Source organism: Callorhinchus milii, unplaced genomic scaffold (genome assembly GCF_018977255.1).
Source record: "Callorhinchus milii isolate IMCB2004 unplaced genomic scaffold, IMCB_Cmil_1.0 Scaffold14, whole genome shotgun sequence".
Lineage (NCBI taxonomy): Eukaryota > Metazoa > Chordata > Chondrichthyes > Chimaeriformes > Callorhinchidae > Callorhinchus > Callorhinchus milii.
The window spans coordinates 14,962,585-14,981,438 of NW_024704755.1; the positions used below are offsets into that span (position 1 = coordinate 14,962,585).

Sequence of the window (18,854 nt, forward strand, 5' to 3'; positions counted from 1 at the left end):
CTCTCTCTCTCTCTCTCTTTCCCCTCTTGTCGATATCACTGCCTTTACTCACACCCATTGTATCTCCAGTCGTTACTAAGCAACGGAGTAGCGCTCACGGTTACCTGGTTACCTGGTTACACCATTCACTGCCTGTTGCTGGATATACACCCCACACACCGGTCCCTACAGCACTGATCGCACCTCCCCAGCCTTCAAACCACGTACCCAGCGCCTGTTTTAGGTAGTTAGTGACCGACTCCCCGTGATCTGGCCTGGCCGAGTTCAGACACAGTTTATTGATTCATTTATTGATTAATTTAATAATAATATTAATAATAATCTTTGCATTCGATACAGTGCCTTATCACGTCTTCGAGACGTCTCAAAGAGCTTCACAGAATGTACTGTCAAGTGGAGTCACTGTGTGTTTTGATGGGGAATAAACAATAATAATAGTAGTATTAATAATAGTAATAATCCTGGCATTTGAGTTAGGCATACGTATCAATACAAAAATAAATGCAGCGGGAATATTGACAGCGTGATGACTTAAGTGGTAGTGACAAGATAAGTCAAGGTTATCAGTTGACTACACTTCATTCCTTTTATATTACCACTGGAAAGATCTCTATACCTGCCCCTCACACGCGACAGATGCGGACCCACTCTGTTTTCTGCTATTCATCATATATCATAAAAAGATTTCAATGTGATAATTCTCCCACCTCATTAACTGTTTTAGAGTTTCTACATGTCAAGTGACTGCCAGGATGCTTGGTGGAAGGTGAAGTAAATGGACCTTAGTCTTCTTTTGTTCTTATGTTCTATGTTCTTATGTTCTAGTCTTTAAGAAAGTTTCATAAGCAAAAGTCCCAAAGACGTTGTTCCCCCACTCGCCCCAGATTGTGGGTGTTCTGATGCAGGCAGTTTGTGATATGGTTAGTGCAGTTTCTTCAGAAGCGTAGACTGAATGAATCTTGTACGTTTGCTTATCAGAGGCATGCTCTTACGTGGATGAAGATTCTGCCAGTTGGTACGCTGGAATGGAACCACTATACTTAAAGTTCAACAATTTGGACCCTGCACGCACTGACTAACTATTCCTTCTTTATGATTGAGGGCGGCAGTATATTTCAGAGCTTGTAAATAAACAGCACAATGCATCAGAGAAAGATTTTATTGATTTGACATAATGGGAACCGACGGTCAAAATCTTTTGATTGAACAACTATATTATGCAACTTGGCTCCTGTGAATATTCCCTGTTTGTGCCCTCAGCTTCTTGGGACACTCTCTTGGGTAAGCATCAATTGGGATTCTTTGGTCCACAGTTCATCGTCCCAGTTCTGAGCGTTAGTGCTGTATTTTTTGAGTCTCTCCCATGCTTCAGTGGAGGTTTTATGTGACAGCTGGAAGACAGATGTAACATGGTCACTTTTCTGAGAAGATGTTACATGTATTTCTCCCTTGCACTATTCAGTCTGATCACAGGGAGACATTAAGCTCTCCTGCTCACCAAAACAGGATTCAGCAATATTGTAGTTGCAAACATCCATGATGAATAATAATAATCCTTGCATTTGATGTAGCACCTTGTTGTGATGTCTCAAAGTGCTTCGCAAGATATACTGTAAAGTGGATTGACTGTATATTTTGTGGACGAAATGCGAAACAGCTATAGAGTGAGTGACCAATTTTATTTGGGAGTTTGTTGGCCAGGACACCAGGAAAAATTCCCTTCCTTTTTTTGAATTGTGCCATTGGGATCTTTAACATCCAGCTGAACAGGTAGATGGGACCTGTTTAATGTCTCATCCAAACCTCTGACAATGCAACCTTCCCCACCCTCCAAGCACTGCATTGTGTCAGGTTAGACTATGTGATTCCGAGTCCCAATGTAGGGCTTCAACTCACAACCTTCTGACTCAGAGGCAAGAGTGCTACCATTACGTCAAATGCAAGGATTATTATTATACATATACACATGCACAGTGGTGCAAACAAACATACACAGATACACGTGCAAATTTTCTCAGCCCTACAATACCCACATACTTGCCTATCCCTGCAATCTAGACATATTTATGCTCACTCATCTCTGGAATCTCGACAACCACACTCACCTGTGCAACATCCACTTTTCGCTTCCAGGTTTTGAGCTTCTGCTCTAAGTCAAAGCGATTGCGTTTTCCACACACGTACTCGAGAACCTCAGGCACTCTGTAATCAGACAGCAGGCCACGAAACTTCTTGTTTTGTCGTTCCTCCTTATCTCGTTCCTATTATTTGAAGAGTACAGAAGGTGACCAAAGCTTCAGCCAAACTTTAAATTCACAGACACTTTGAGCACTATTTTTTTTGGGGGGTGGGATATGTTTGGTACTATGGATAGCCTCCTAACTCAGGCAGGAATTAGATGATTTGCGTGAAACAAATGGTACAAATAAACAGCAACTATTCTGCCCCTTGGTATCCCTCCATGAAAAAAACAATACCTCATGGAGTCCTGTAGCTCAGTGGTTATAGCACTCGCCTCGCAAGCGAGATAACTGGGTTTGATTCCCGGCAGGTCGAAACCTTGGGCAAGTTTCCTTACTCCACACACCTCATAATAATCCCTCAAGAAAAGAAACAAGAAACAAAACCCAATCCATGTCTGTTTGTGGGACGCTGCTGTGCAAAATTGGCTGCCTCGTTTCGCCCATAAAATATACAGTCAATTCACTTTACAGTATATTCTGTGAAGCGCTTTGAGACATCTACAAGATATGAAAAGCGCTATATCAAATGCAAGGATTATTATTATTATTTAATGGACTCGGTAAGATCATAATGGTTTTTCTGAATTTGAATAGTAGGACTCTGGGACGCACACTGCTTACCTACTTTTGGAGAGTATTAGCCACAGGTTGACAAGAACCAAGGCTTGGGGAGCTCAGATTGTGCACTGCGGTAACTACTGGAGTTTAACCAGTTAAAACTCTTGCCACTGAAAGCCTGACAAGCTTCTCAGTTACTAGTTACTTGATTAGCATCAACTCTCTAAGTGTCTGTATAAGAACTGGATTAATAATAATAATAATAATAATCCTTGCATTTGATACAGCGCTTTTCACGTCGGGAGGACGTCCCAAAGCGCTTCACAGAACACACTGTAAAGTGAATTGACTGTATATTTGTGGGCGAAAGCGGCAGCCAATTGCGCAGAGCAATGTCCCACAAACAGTCGTAGATTGAAAATGACCAATTTATTATTGGTTTTGGTTTTGGAGGGATTATTATTAGGCTGTGTGTGGAGTAAGGAAACTTGCCCAAGGTTTCGCCCTCTGCCTGGAATTGATCTCAGGTCTCTCGCTTGCAAAGCGAGTGCTCGGATTGTAGTTCCTGTGCATCATTTTCTTATATTCTATTGACAATTGGTAGTAAAATCAGTAAAGAACAAATCTTAAATATATAGATGACAGATTTCTGTGTACTTGTACCTCTTCGACTTCTTCCATCTCAATCTTTATTCTGTGTGACATCTCATGTCTGGATTTGATCTCTGTATTAAGCCGTTTTGTCTCTGTGATCAATTTCTGCAACTGTCTCTAAAACAGGGAGGTGATTGCACTATTAGAAAGGGTAAGCATACTAAGAGATTTATCATGCATTAATTAGTTGCTGAACAAAATGTAATTATAATGAAAAACTCTAATTGCAGACAGGTAAAGAAAAGATTGCTACTTTTAACCCATTTGGTATGTGACTCAACCATTGCCATGTGCTTCTCAGCTGCTACACCACCTCTCCAGAGTGAGAGAGTGTGCACGTTCCATTCCAGCAATCTAATTCTGAAATTTCCATGGGATGCATGGAATTCTCAGCTTGTTTGATCCTCTGAAACATGGTGTTAGGTTCCCACATGTGACAAAAATTGTATCACTGCACTGTGACATTGTCCATGTCTCCTCACTGTTACTCTGCCCGTGTCTCTGCATTGTTAGACTGTCTCTGTAAATCAACGTAATGTGATGTTGTCAACGCCTCTTCGCAGTGAATAACATCGGTTATAAGTACCAAAGTCCACATGTGATGTGAATTTACACAATCAGTTCCAATCAGAACTTGCCTTGTAGTTGTTGAGGACTTGCTGAGTTTGTCCTGTTATCACTTTGAGCCACAGCAGTTTATCATTGAGGACAGAAATCTTCTCCATATGCTGTCGGTTTTCAATCTTCAGCTGCTGAAAATCTACTTCATGCAGCACCTCCCCCATCTCTTCTTTCTAGTCGTGGCCAAATAGGATGTCATTAACTAGGTTAGTGTTAGTGCTGTGAGCAGGTTGCAAGCCAGACTAGAGATTCTCGAACAATGGAATGTTAAGAGCAGTTGGGAGGTGACAACGGGTACTTTAGTACTTCAGAGAGAAAAGGCTGAGTTATAGAGCATATCATATAAAATCTGAAGGAACCAAAGAAATTTGCTTCTAGGCTACTTACAATGCTGTGACTAATTAGGGGTGCTGTCGTGGGGTGGGGGGGAGATGTTCTCCTGGAGGATGACTTTATTTCCAATGATTGGGAAGTAATTGGCATCTGCTCCAGTGGCAGTGTGGATAAGAATGGAAACTCATTGTGTGAGGAATAACGGATGGAAATATGCATCCAGCCACTTTGATCACTGCTTCTACATAGTCATTTTTTTTCATAGCTCAGCTCTGCCTGTCCGTCTTTTCTCCATTTCTCTTTCTCTCTCCTACTCCCCCAGATCTTTCTGTCTCTCTTTTCACACTGTTAAAACTGTGCTGAGAAACAAATACTGCCTGTTTCTCAGAGAATTTAAGACTGTGAAATGCATGGTTCACCGTTGACAACTCTATTCTCATCCACTGCCTCTCTTCTCGCCTCAACCTTTATGGCTCTTTCCTTGACTAGTTCAGATCGTACCTCTCACACCGCCTCCACTTCATCTCCATAAATGGTTTCTCCTTTAGCCCCTGTATTGTCTCGTGCAGTGTTCCTTGGTCCCCTTCTCTTCAATATCTGTATGCTCCCGCTTGGTGACATCATCCGCAGCACATGTATGCGGATGACACCCAACTCTACCTCTCTGCCTCCACCCTTGACTCCAGGACCGCTGCTGTGCTGACAGAATGTGGTGACCTGTAGCTCAGTGGTCAGAGCACTCGCCTTGCAAGTGAGACACCTGGGTTCAATTCCAGGCAGAGGGCGAAACCTTGGGCAAGTTTCCTTACTCCACACACCTAATAATAATCCCTCCAAAACAAAACAATAATAAGTTGGTCATTTTCAATCAAAAACTGTTTGTGGGACACTACTGTGTGCAATTGGCTGCCGCGTTTTGCCCACAAAACTTTACAGTCTATTCTGTGAGACGTCGAGAAGACGTAAAAAGCACTATATCAAATGCAAGGGATATTATTATTATTAAGTCCTGGATGAGAACTAACTTTCTTTAGTAAAATGTCAACAAGACTGAGGCCCTCCTGATTGGCTCCCATCAGACCCGCTCTTCGACTATGCTTTTGATCACCCTCCTTCCCCCCCCTGACCTCCACCCTCCCCAATCCCGACCCCAGCTCGGGTCCAAAACACTGACTGTCCAGCACCTTGGGATGTCCTCCCGACGTGAAAGGCGCTATACACATGCAATGGTGTTGTTGTTGTTGTTGTTTCACTGAGCAGCAGGTGATTCTAAATCAAAAGCAGGAGGTCTAACTAGCAGATCAGATGTTAGGGGCTGTATTATTTTTTATGCTTATAAAGTTATAAGATCGATACTAAAACACAACACATTCAAATGCAAAACCCTTTAAACATGACTGTTTTCAACTGAAATAATGCAGTGAATAAAGTCAATGAATGATGTGAAGGGATGATCAGAGCAGCAAAATGGAGAGTGATAGGAAGAATGGAGATGACAGAGGGACCATTATAGAGAGGTTACAGAGCTTCAGGATAACCCAGAATTAATGAGATGTGAGCTCCCGACACCCCCATCACTGTCACAAACCTGGCGGAGTTGCTGGTACAGCTTCGACTTCTGCATCATCAGTGCAGTGCTCTTCAGTCGTAGTCTATCGATCATGATGTCCTGGACAAGAATGAGCAAACTGTCAGTTGTTGTAGAGGAGAACTTGCAAAATGCACCAACAACAAATAACAACAAATTATATTTGTATACCACCTTCAACATTAGAGGGACATCCCAAGTCCCACCACCACTAAAATAATAATAATAATAATAATCCTTGCATTTGATATAATGCCTTTCACGTCGGGAGGACGTCCCAAAGCGCTTCACAGAACACACTGTAAAGTGAATTGACTGTATATTTGTGGGCGAACGCAGCAGCCAATTGCGCACAGCAATGTCCCACAAACAGTCGTAGATTGAAAATGACCAATTTATTATTGTTTTGGGTTTTTGGAGGGATTATTATTAGGCTCTGTGTGGAGTAAGGAAACTTGCCCAAGGTTTCGCCCTCTGCCTGGAATTGAACTCAGGTCTCTCGCTTGCAAAGCGAGTGCTCTAACCACTGAGCTACAGGACTCCAAGAGGAATCACCAAACAAATTTGTCAACAATTGCTAACCACAGGACCAACTATAGGATGAAAATTCTCTGGTTGACTTAAGGTACCAACCTTAGCAAAATGAATGCCAGACCATCAGGGAATCAAAATTTCACATGGGCTTAATCCCTAGCCATATGACCATTGCCTCCAAATGTGACACTGTGCAGAATTTTGGAAAGTTATTGATTCAATCTTAGTTTGAAAGCTGGATTTCTGACAGTACTTAAAAAAAGAAGGGAATAGGGAACCAGAGACATGATGTCAACAAATTCAAGAGGGAATTAGATGGCTACTGTGTTTGGCAAAGAATTTGGGTACATGGAGAGTGTACGATTGCTTAGATGTTTTTATAACTTTAGAAAAGGTAAATAGACCACATGGTCTTTTCCATTCCACAAAAAATGCCCCAACAGCCCAGGAAAATGAGCTTGTTCAGTGGCGAAGTCCACTCAACACTCTGAATCACCAGCCTCTAACTGAATCATTGCCATGTAGTGACCGGGCTATGTTGGTATCGGACTCACTTTTGCACGGATTCTGTCTTCCATGTATTTATAAATCTTCTCTGTTGGAATCACTATCCCCTTTTTCGAACTTCCAGAGAACCCAAAATCACGTTCAAATTCTTGTGTTGATTTTTGAATCTCGATCAGTCCTACTTCAGCTTCCTCCCGGACAGCCTGCAGGAAACAATCAGACTGTATTTAGGGCCTCTGTGTTTTGTCAGGCACTGGAAGTTATAAACAATATGAATTTGTAGCACAATAGAAAACAGCTTCTTTTTCTGGATTTAAACAATAAGGAAAGGATTTGATATAGCACCTTTGAGACCTCTCAAAGCTCTTCACAGGATATACTGTAAAGTGGAGTGACTGTGTATTTTGTGGGCGAAACACGACAAACAGCCACCAATTTTATTTTGGGGAATATTTTGGCCCCAAGGAAAGGATTGAAGTTACAGCCCATTTAAAGAGGGTGTCGCTATTGGGGCAAAAGAATGTCCCTTTGTATTCAATGAATGGGGTTGATTTGAAGCAGGACACAACTTGGAAAATGACCTATGAGTGAGAGTTGGTTCATCATCCCTTTCAATATCAAGACAATATGCTGAACCAATTGGAAAGGTACATGAGGCTTATACGTGTGTCATCAATGCAAAACACATCTTATTGAGACATTGACTAAGGAGATTCGATTTGTTAGTCACATGGGCTTAATTCTATGCCTGGGACAAAAGTGCTGAACGAAGAAAATGTGGTTTTAGTCTCACGTGGAACCAGCTCAATGGCTGACTGGCTGCTCTGTTCCTGCAACCTGTAGAAGTAGTTAATTGTTAAAAACTAATTTCTGTGGCCCACACAACACGTATCATTTTATATCGTCAACAGGATACAGCAAAAGTCCTAGATGTCGATCAGTAAGTGTTACCATTCAATATGTAATAGAGACGAGTAGCAGAGTATCAGGTGAGTATCAAACACTCGTGGCACTGATACTCCATGTTCAGTATCAAGGCCTGAGTTGGATGCCAAGCTGTTGATGCTTACCAGTAAATTTTGTATGGTTCGTTCTGACTGCAATTTCATAGTCTGTACTCTCTCTTTTGTTTCCTCCAGTTCTCTGTGAGCAATGTCAGACTTCTGATCTGCTGTCAATAGCTGAAGACGTTCAGTTGCAAAACTCCGAGTTCTGGATCGATGCCTTACCCGTGCCTGGATGTGAAACAAATATTAACTTAAAATTTTAGTTCTGGAGTTCACTATTTAAAAAAAATTGTAAAATCATTCATTTTCCTCCACTAGGTTTCCCTGGGCACATACCAAGGAGGTAATTTGCTTCCATTGAAAAAGATTCTGAATGAGCAGGAATAATAAGGGATATGGGGAATAAACTGATAGGTGCCTTTAGTAAAGGGGCAATATAGGTGGCAGTGGCATAGACACTATATCCTTGTCCTCCTTTTGTGACAGAAATGTCTATGTCTATAAGATCATAAACATGTAAGTGAAATTGTGGGCTCCACGGTCCTAAACATACACCCCTGCTATAATGTCTTGTAACTTATTCTCTATCCCTCTAGGTATGCACACTCAATTCTTGTTTGCTTTCCTTGTTCCTGCCACCTACTATGTTGATGGCTTCAAAGAGCTATCTATCTACCAGCATTCTCAGATCCTTCTCCTGAGTTATAATAATAATAATAATCCTTGCATTTGATAGAGCGCCTTATCACGTCTTTGAGACGTCTCAAAGCGCTTCACAAAAGCTTCACTGTAAAGTGAATTGACTATATTTTGTGGGCGAAAGTTGTGTCCTATATGCATAGATTTGCAAACCCACCTGTGACAGATCTTGGGAAGACTGGCCACGGGTTAAAATGGGCTGGGGCACATCCTGGGGCATCACTCGATCCAAGGCCTTCTGAAACATTTCAGTTTCCATTTTCAGATCTCCAATGGAAATCCTGCATTGAGAGAAAAAGATGAGAATTCAGCACTTAATTCATACTTAAGAGTATCCAAAACCAAACTTAGAATTACATTTATCTCACCTACACATGGAAATGCCAGAGCCAGATTGTTGGAAAGGAATGTGCACTATCTCTCTGGAGAGACACATCCTGCTTACCTAATTCTGGACTTGAAGAGGCAAGACCCAAGGCATTTCGCCCACAAAACATACAGTCAATTCACTTTACAGTATATTCTGTGAAGCACTTCAAGACGTGTCGAAGACGCGATAAAGCTATATCAAATGTAGGGATTATTATTATTACTTAAGACTATATTAAAATTGTCTTGATTTGTAGGCTGATTTTCCACAGTTCTTTTTCAGTATTGCAGAATTATGACTGAATTTAATGTTGTCTGTTTTCCAAAATCCAGGGCAATCTCCAATTTGAAGACATCGGTCACAAGGCTAACAACATGAAAATGTCATGTCTCAGAGGAAGTATCATCATATGGTGCAAAGACTGCTTTCACAATGTAACTGGTTTGACAATACCACCATTTCAACTACAAACTAAAATTTCATAATGTAGTAAGAGTTAAGTGATTGACCAATACTGGTAATAATAATGGTTTCAGTTGGTAGGACTCTTGCCTCAGTGCAATGCACCCCAGCAATGCATTGGAACATCAGCTTAGACTATGAGTTCCAAGTCCCAACGAGGGGCTTGAACCCACAACCTTTTGATCAGAGGCAAGAGTCCTACCAACTGAGCCAGCTAACACACATGGACACACGTGATGAAAGATAACGAACAACTGACTCAAATTCAGTTCCAACCCTCTGCAAAAGGATCATGGGATGCACAGGCAACTCCTGAGAAGCACTTTTAGACGTCTTGACGACTTTATAAGGTGCCATATCAAATGCAAGAATTTGTTTTCTTGCTCGGAGCTCTTAGTCTGTAAAACTCTTTTAGAAGCTCATATCCTCAGTCTCTCAAGAGGTACTGCATGTCATTCGGAGCAATCTCGCTGGGATCCACTGTCTCCCTGTTCCCCCAAGTGGATCAATTTCAAGGTCCTCGTTCTGATTTTCAAATCTATCCACACACTTATCCCACTCTTTCTGTGACTTCTCTCTCACCCATTCATCTGCTCTAAAACTCAGGCCAACTGCATGGCTCTCATCCCCTAGGGCCCACTCTTGGTTGACAAACTTTCAACCGCTATGCCTCTGGTCTGTGGAGCTCTCTCCTAAACCCCTCTGCTTTGGAGCCTCTTTTCTTCTGAGTTCTTCTAAAATCTCAAGTGGAAGAATCAACGGCTTAATATCTTATGCTTCTAAATGCAGAATGGGATCCCCTAATGACAAATGAGGATACATGAGAGGGTTTGTGAGATATGAGAGGGGGATTAGGAGGGGTCAAAGCTCATGTGGACACCGGCCTAAACTATTTGGACTAAATGGCCAACTGCTGTGCTGTACAGTTAACGCAATTCTCTTCACTGGTCCCTTCACTGACTTCCTTCCTCACTGCCCCCCACACACTTCCTACCGCTGCGCGTGTTTCCACACCGTCCCTTGTCAAGAGCTTCAGGCGTTATTCTACGCGAAAAGCACTAAGTGTGAAAACCATCAAAGTGACAGTCACTCAATATTTTACACCAGAATGTAAAGTGGATTGAGACTGTGTATCTTCGCCCACAAAGCACACAGTCCTATTCACTTCTTACGGTGCACCCGGTGAAGCGCTCTGAGACGTCTCGACGACGCGGTACGGCGCCGTATCGGGCGCAAGGATCAGTGTAAATATTATGTGTGACAATGTTATGGTACGCCGTTCAAAGATGAGGTGGCGACAGGTAGAGTCAGGCGGCAGGAGCTCGGCACAGCCCGGGCCAAACCGAACACCGGCGGTCAAACAGCAACACCTGCAAACAAAGTACATCGCCACCGCTGGGGCTGCGAAACAAGGAACAAGTCCCTGAACCACAGAATGTGGACAAATAATGGACCAAATGGTCAACGAGGAACAGAGAGAGAGAGAGAGACAGAGAGAGAGAGGTCCGGGCAGGAAGTGAGCTGCAGTGGCGCCGGGCTGCCAGCAGGCGGTGCCCGAGAGCCCCGCTGCTGTGGGAGGCTCAGCCTCTTGTGTTACCTCAGCTCCTCCATCAGGTTATTCAGCTCCTCGAAGCTCAGCTCGGTCTGGTCCTCCTGGATTGATATGTCTGCGGTTATCGAGCTCACGGTGATCTCCAGGTTTTCCATGGCGGCCCAGAAGGACGACGACGCCGCCGCCGCCGCTGCTGCTGCTGCTGCTGACGCGAAGGCTGCCTCGCCGCTTTTCCCGTTCCCCTGGTAACGGCCGTCACTGGCAACCCAGTCGCGCTCTCTCCGCGTCACGGCGACAAACGCAGAACGTGACCGCGTCCAAGTGACGTCCGCGCCGGCGGCGCCATCTTGGTCAAGGAGGGTTCCCGGCTGGCGACGTGAAGGCCGCGCCGGCGGCGCCATCTTGGTCAAGGAGGGTTCCCGGCTGGCGACGTGAAGGCCGCGCCGGCGGCGCCATCTTGGTCAAGGAGGGTTCCCGGCTGGCGACGTGAAGTCCGCGCCGGCGGCGCCATCTTGGTCAAGGAGGGCCCAACTGGAGACCTGGAAAGGTGTAGGCCTGAAAGAATGTCAAAGCAGGGGCTTGGCTTTATTTGTGGCCGGAGCTGCTGGTTCGGCTCCCGGCCCGCGTTGAGCCGGACCGCGATGGGGAAGCTAAACTGGCCCTGGCTTTCCCAAGGTTAGGGAGGGGGCAGTTTACAAGCTGGGGTTCCCGGCTCCTTGTTCCTCTGCAACAACTTCTACGAGTTAATGCACGCGTGTGTGCCAGCACAGTGGGGCGCGGCTGTGACAGCCTCTTACGGCCGGGTGACCGTATTCTCCGGAACCAAATCCGACGACGCATTTTTTAAGAAAAGTTGAGCTCAGCATAATTCCTGATACTGGCCGTTAGTGACTGGAGAAGCCTGTTGTTGGATTCATGGCTGTGTTTCTCTGATGAATGTATCTGTTTGGGGACGTTATCGTTCTTGCTCAGTTTGTTGCTGAACTCAAGACTGGGCAAATTTGACCGGGGACACAAATACCTCATCCGGGGACCGTCTAACAACAACAGCTTGCACTTATGTAACGCCCTCCACACAGGGTAGCGTCTCAGAGCGCTTAACAGTGACGGAGCCTGATTCCGAGCCGGGGGGAGGTGGCCGTAAGCACGGTCGAAGAGGAGTCCCTGTTAATCGGGACGGCATGGTCGAGTTGCATTGTTCACTGTTAAGGCTCACAAGTCAGCAATGGTCATTCAGGTGGCATACTGGAGGGTAACCAACTCCCTTGGAACCGCACTGCAGCCGGAGGAAGCTGGAACAAGGAGCAGAGACCGAAAGGCATGGGGGGGAAAGTAAGTGACATAATAAATAATTGGACACAGTAAAATCTAAAATAGAAAAGGTTACAACAGGTCAGGGAAATGGACAAGGTGTGAAATGGATAAGGCATGAAATGGGCAAGAGAGTGAAATGGACAAGGCGTGAAGTGGACAAAAGAGTGAAAAGGACAAGGCATAAAATGGACAAGGAATGTGTTGCATGTCTGTGTATAATTGTAACAGCTGAATTTTTTCTGTTCAAAAAAATGTGCATTGCCTTTCTCTCTCTCCAACATTTGTTCACTTGTATTGAACAGTACAACCAGAGGACATGGACTGCGAATGAAAGGGGTGAATTCAGAACAAATCTATGGAAACACTACTTCTGTGGACAAGTAACAAACTTGTGAAGTAGGCTCCCTAGGGGGAGATGGTGGAGCAGAAAGTGTTGTTTGTTTCAAGAACAAATTAAATAGATTTCTGCCAGAAAATTATATCTTGGGAACTTTTTTTTACTTCAGTGCCCCTTATGGAACATTGCTGTGTGCAAATTGGCTGATGTGTCCGCCTACAAAATACAGTCAATACACTTTACAATAAATCCTGTGAAGTGCTTTGAAACATCCGTGGGAAAGGCAATATCAAATGTAAGTATTATTATTTTAGGAGGATTATCTATTTTCTTAACCTGAATGAAAATGCACAAATCTCTCACTTTTTGTTTTTAATTTCCCAGTTTAACCATTGCCATTTGATTGATTGTCAAACAAAGGAAGGGTTCTCCTTTCAGAATCGACGTACAGAGTGATGTCATTTCTCAGTGATTACATGGACATTAAATCCTTTTATTTCACAAATTATAACAATTTACACATCTGGGAAAACCATCACATATCTGAATGAACCATCCTGGCTGGTGATGTTTGCCCACATTAGTACAAGCAGCAAAAAGGTTCTATTACTCAGCCACTAGGAGTCAGACCAATCTGTACAACAACAACAACAAGATTTCATTTATAGAGCGCCTTTCACGTCGGGAGGACGTCCCAAGGCGCTGGACTTAAATCCAAGTCATATATTACTTAAATTGAATAGTTAGAAAATAATTATTTGGAGTTCAAATGATAATGCACTTCTTAGGCTTTAAACTTGTAGTTTGTCAGGTTTTAAACTTATTAAGGGGATTATTTTCTTGTGTTTTCTCCTATGTATTATTCTCCACTAAAAATACAGTATCAATAATATTATATTTTACTGCCACCATAAATTTGTATTACTAAAGTGCCAGTCATCCAATGCCATTTCACTGGTTGCTCTTATCTACATTACCTAATCATTTACATTATTCACAACTCCCTCTCCTCATGGTTAGAGCAATAATGCTAAAACCAAGCAGCTCAAAGTACTAGACTGCTTTCCAACTCATTGTCAGTCATCTATTCTCTGATACTCAGTTTCAACACTACATCATACAATGAATAATAACAATCCTTACGTTTGATATAGCGCCTTATCACGTCGTCAAGCTGACCAAAAGCACTTCACAAGATATACTGTAAAGTGGAGGTACTGTATATTTTGTGGGAGAAAGCGGCAGCCAATTTGCACACAGCAGTGTCCCACAAACAGCTATGGAGTGAATGACCAATTTTATTTGGGGGATTGTTGGCCAGGACAGCGGGAGAGAGAAACTCCCTTCTCTTCTCGAATAGCGATATGGGGTCTTTAACATCCATCTGAAAAGGTAGGCAAAACCTTGGTTTAACATCTCATCCAAAGGATGGCACCACTGACAATGTAATATCTCCCCAGTACTTGGATTGGGGCGTCAGGTTAGAGTATGTGATTCCAAGCCCCAATGTGAGGCTTAAACCCAAAACCTTCTGACTCATAAGCAAGAGTCTAAGCCAGGCTGACACACACTGAATCTAAAATTAAGCAACTTCAATGTAGTTCAATGCAACTTTAACTTCACTACCGAAATTAATGACAAGAGTGCCGTAGTTCCTTGCATCTGAGCATTTTTGTCGCATCAACTTGAACGCTGAGGGCGAACAGGAAATTTTGGTTTGATCTGACTTGGACATTGGAAACTTTAATTTATGTGCACCTGAAACAGTTAGATAATGTATCACTGGTATGTTATTGATAACTGCAGACTTTTAATATAGTATACTGGCTATTATTTTACAATTGCAATATGTAGAATGGGTATAACCTACAGTTACATTAACATATGTACTTGTCCTCCGGGCTCAGTTGGCAGCATTCTCCCCTCTGGGTCAGAAAGTTGCGCAAGATCCTATGCCGGGAGGCTTTCGAGCTCGAGGCTCTGGGCCGACGCCTGCGGCGGTGCACGCGGCTGCCGCCTTAGCCTGCGGATACACAGTCACTACACTTGACAGCGATCACTTGGGAAGGGCTTTGAGATGTTGGCATTGCTGGTTGATGTCTTCCAGCACGTGAGCTGAGAGCAGGCGAGGTGCTGACTCCAGGCGCCGCTAGAGGGCGCTAGAGCAGAAGGCTCGCACTGACCGCCAGGTGCTGGTAGGGGGCGCTGCAGCAGGAGGCTCTCGGGCTGGGTTTGGGCACCGCTAAGGGGGCGCTGCCGCCGGCGCCCGTCGCTTTTTTTCCGCTCGGTCCCTTCTCTGCCTGGCAGACCGGGCTTGTGACCGGTTTCTCGGGCTGCTCTCGCTCCGGGCGCCGCGGCTTGGCCCGCTGCGGGGTTTTCCTTTAAAGCCGCTGCCGATACCAGGCCTCGCATTCCCGGCCTGTCTGACCGCCCCCCGCCCGCCCGCCCGCCCCGGGGCCTTGCTCTCGCCTGAACCGGCCTCTCAGCCTGCCCAGCGCGGGGCCTTGCTCTCGCTGCCCCGGCCTCTCCCAGCCCGTCCACCCGGGAAGCGCTCGCTGGCTCCCTGGACGCTGCCGCTTCGCTTGTCCCGGGCGGCGTTGCGTGGGCTGCGGCCGGGCCTGGCTCCTGACGCTCGCCGTGTCCGGTGGCGGTGCGGCCTGAGCTCCGTGTCCGCTTTCCCTCCCCCCCCCACGGCCTCTCGCGTAAGATTTCTCCCCGTTTCCCCAGAGCCGAGCCGCGGCTCTGTCATGCCGGGTCCGGCTACCGGGAGCAGGGCCCGAGTGTACGCCGAGGTAAACAGCCTGAAACCCCGCGACTACTGGGACTACGAGTCGCACGTTCCTGAGTGGGGGTAAGAGCCGCGGATGTCGGAGGGTTCAGTGTGAATGTCCGGAGAGAGAGAGAGAGAGAGAAGTGATAGAAATGTCTTTTATCATTGGAGTCTCTGGTAATAAACTGCAGTTTTTTTTCTCCGGTGATAAACCGTGACTAAAATCTGCTGGAAAGCCACAGAAAGAGAAGAGGTCAACGTTTGACCCCCATTTGATCAAACTTTTTATTTTAGATTTCCAACACCTGCAGTCAGTCAGTCAGTCACTCTCTCTCTCTCTCTCTCTCTAAGACTTGGAGTGATATGATAATAACCACAGATTTATAATCTGTTCCTTGTCTGTCGGCAGCGCCTTACTGTTTGGGGGGTGTTCTGACTCTGCAGTTGGTGCTGGTGAGGAGACTGAGCTAAGTTGGAACAGGCACCTCCCTATCAACTTTGTTTTGTATGAGAGAAAAATCTTTAGGGGTTCAGGCGACGACTGCAAATCATCCTGGAGTGGCTTATTAGTTTGAGCCCTTCTGCACTGTTCTGTGGAGCTGCGTTCTGGAGTCCCTCTGCCTTTGCTTAATCTGGTCATTTTATACCTGCCCCACCCCTCCTCAGCTTTATCTCCTCTCCCTCCCCACCCCACAATCTTGGTCGCCTAAGTCAGCTGTGCAACGCGCTCTGGAGACATCCTCTGCCAAGGAACGTGCAACAACCATCTAAGTTCTGTTGGGTTTGTGCCGCGTGCTGCTTTTCTATCTATTTTTCAAAACCACGTAGAATAAACAGAACTGCCCTCACTCACTCGGATAATGTCTTTTACACTAACGCCCTCTGTTAGCCCTGAATTAATTTCAGACCGAAAAGTTAAGTAGGGGAGGTGCCAGCCAGATTATTTATGACGAAATGTTCTTGTCAGCTCTGCTGAAGTGGTTTGGTAGCAAAAAAAACAGTAGGAAGACAAAGTCAGTGGTGCTGCCAGAAGATCAGCCAGTGATCAGGAAAGATGGAATGAGGAAAGTCAGTGTGGCCTGATCGCATAGCCACAGGTGGCAAAAGATGCATTTAATTTATGTCAGACCATGAGCTGAATGTCACTGCATTTGTCAATTTGTCTTGTAGTGTGGCAAATAATTTGCTATCTTATAAAGCACAACTAGAGCTGTTTTAACTGAGGCTGAGCAGTGTGGGACTCCAGAGATTTTGGCCAGAAGGTTGCCCAGTTACTAAACTATGCTGTGTTGCTTAATCCTAAATGTCATTGGTAACACTTATGTTGTTAGCACCCACAGGCTCCTTGGACACAGTAACTGTATATGTGATACATACCCGTTGTGCTTGCTCTAAATTGAGATTCGCAAACCTTGTGATTAAGGCCTGGTGTATTGATGCACATGTTTTCAGATGATTTCAAAAGTTCAGTGGTTGTAATAGAGTACAAGTTGAGCCTGTGCATAAATTTTGCATCCAAACCTTCCTAAAGAATAAAAGCAGGAGTAAATAATTGGTGTGGATTTTTAACCTTTGGATAAGTGGGAATGTCTTCCTTAACTTTATAAGCTTTTAACATCCAAGCTTGAGAATTACTACTTGATTTATCGCTTTCTGCCTCTAAACAACAACAACAACAACAAGATTCCATTTATAGAGCGCCTTTCACGTCAGGAGGACGTCCTAAAATCTGGTGATGCCCTGCACTATGGATTTGGATTCACTTAGATTTCTCTTATTCTTTAAAAAAAAATCTGGGGCTAGGATTGTTAGGATAATAAGAGTAGAACACTGGGAAGTGGGGTGCTAGACATGTAGCTTGTTGATATGCTGGTCTCTGAGTTCCCCATCTTAACTAGGTTATTGGGGGAAGCTGAACATTTTTCATTCATATATTCCTTGTAACCTATTAGTACTCAATCGATGCATAGGAGCATTCTGCTTGCATATTCTGTGGTAGGATGCAAGTGATTTTGAGGCTACCAAGCCACAGAACGTGCAGCCAGTGATATTGTTTGAGACGAACTGGACTCCCTTATATTGCTAAAAACTGCTTGGAGTTGACTCCTTTTGCAATTGTGTGGGAGTCTCGGCTAGTGCCTTGCAATTCTGTAGCTTGTGTGGTAATCTGTGGACTGCACTCTTTGAATGGCAGACAAATGCCTTGGCAAAGGTTCTAAAAGAATATAATGAAATACCATATAGTCCCCATTACCAACGGTACGATGGCAGGTATAAAGGGACAGGCCTGTAGTCTGTGCACGTGTGTGTGTGTGTGCGTGCGCATGTGTCTTTAGAATGTTGTCCTCTGTGGCATGCAGACATTATGAAGACTTGTTGCTCTGTTGAGCTGCACTACGCAACGACTTGTGAATTGATGCAGCCAGATGCCAACTAAGTGTAAGGAGCACCTCTTTTGTCTAAACCTGGCCATTAACATGGGGAGGCTCACCTTCGCATTGCTATGTGGATTTTCCCATCCTCCTGGCTATATGACTCAATTTTCTTGATAGTTTGTTGTTCAGAATCTGCAATCAATTTGCTGCCATGTTTGCCTCTACCTGGCCCTGGAAAGAGCACATCCTAATGGAACAGGTCATTTGAGAGTATCTTACTCTAGGTAACAAGATCCTGGGTGCTTAGGCAGCAAATGGGACTGCAAATAAGAGATTTAATTAATTGGAGAGTGTTTCCTTTCAACAAGCTGACAGGCTATTGCAATACCCAGGGCAGACTGAGAAAGGGAGAGCGTTAGAACAAATTACACTCTTCAGGGGAGTTATGTAGTTGATGGGGAAATAATATTAATTTCAAGTTTTCCTTTGGTGTGAGCGTGAAGTACTATCAGGTCAAGTTCAGTGTGGCCTAGTTGTAAAGTAGAGCCCCTTTGACACTGTTATGTCAATGCCCTTCAGCTTCAACCTCAGAATAGCAACTTCATCCCACCCCATGTGAATTTTTAAAATTTTCTGCTCTGGCTTTTTGCAGTTTGCCAGTCTGTGACAAATTCTGGAGACGCTTGTGATCTGGGCTCTCGTTGGTAACTGAGTTAAAAATGCATTGAATGTGTTTTGAACAGGATCTTGCTGCTATCAAAAAAGGAAAATTTATCGTTCATTAATCTGGGCTTGTTTCGAGGTATAGTGTGCTGACCTGCTGATCCCTGCCAGAACTTTATTGTTGTGGGGAGTATAGGAGTGACGTGTACTCCCATTTACATTGATGATATTGCTGCATTAGTTTTTTTTAAAGTCAGTCCATCTAGT

At 44.5% G+C, this 18,854-nt stretch overlaps 2 protein-coding genes across 2 annotated transcripts in view; one reads left to right on the forward strand and one right to left on the reverse strand.

Moving 5' to 3' along the window:
- Positions 1 to 1,156: 1,156 nt before the first annotated feature.
- On the reverse strand, positions 1,157 to 11,529 carry ccdc113 (coiled-coil domain containing 113). The gene is made up of 9 exons (XM_007904717.2): positions 11,174 to 11,529; positions 8,902 to 9,025; positions 8,109 to 8,273; positions 7,086 to 7,241; positions 5,998 to 6,078; positions 4,094 to 4,249; positions 3,465 to 3,572; positions 2,106 to 2,261; positions 1,157 to 1,391 (listed from the first exon to the last, which is right to left on the reverse strand). Exons 1-9 carry the CDS (start codon positions 11,527 to 11,529, stop codon positions 1,257 to 1,259), a joined length of 1,437 nt encoding a protein of 478 aa, XP_007902908.2. The 3' UTR covers positions 1,157 to 1,256.
- Positions 11,530 to 15,274: 3,745 nt separating this feature from the next.
- Positions 15,275 to 18,854, forward strand: part of csnk2a2b (casein kinase 2, alpha prime polypeptide b) — a 30,988-nt gene continuing 27,408 nt past the window's right edge. The window contains exon 1 of the mRNA XM_007904657.2: positions 15,275 to 15,630. Coding sequence (XP_007902848.1) covers positions 15,527 to 15,630 — 104 coding nt within the window. The 5' untranslated portion in view covers positions 15,275 to 15,526. The remainder of the gene's footprint in view (positions 15,631 to 18,854) is intronic.

Coding starts and splice junctions, on each gene's coding strand:
- ccdc113 (XM_007904717.2), bottom strand. CDS start 11,529: ATGGCGCCGCCGGCGCGGCCTTCACGTCGCCAGCCGGGAACCCTCCTT. Junction 7,242..8,108: donor GAACCATACAAAATTTACTG/GTAAGCATCAAC, acceptor TGTTTCCTGCAG/GCTGTCCGGGAGGAAGCTGA. Junction 1,392..2,105: donor GAAAAGTGGATGTTGCACAG/GTGAGTGTGGTT, acceptor TCTGTCTTCCAG/CTGTCACATAAAACCTCCAC.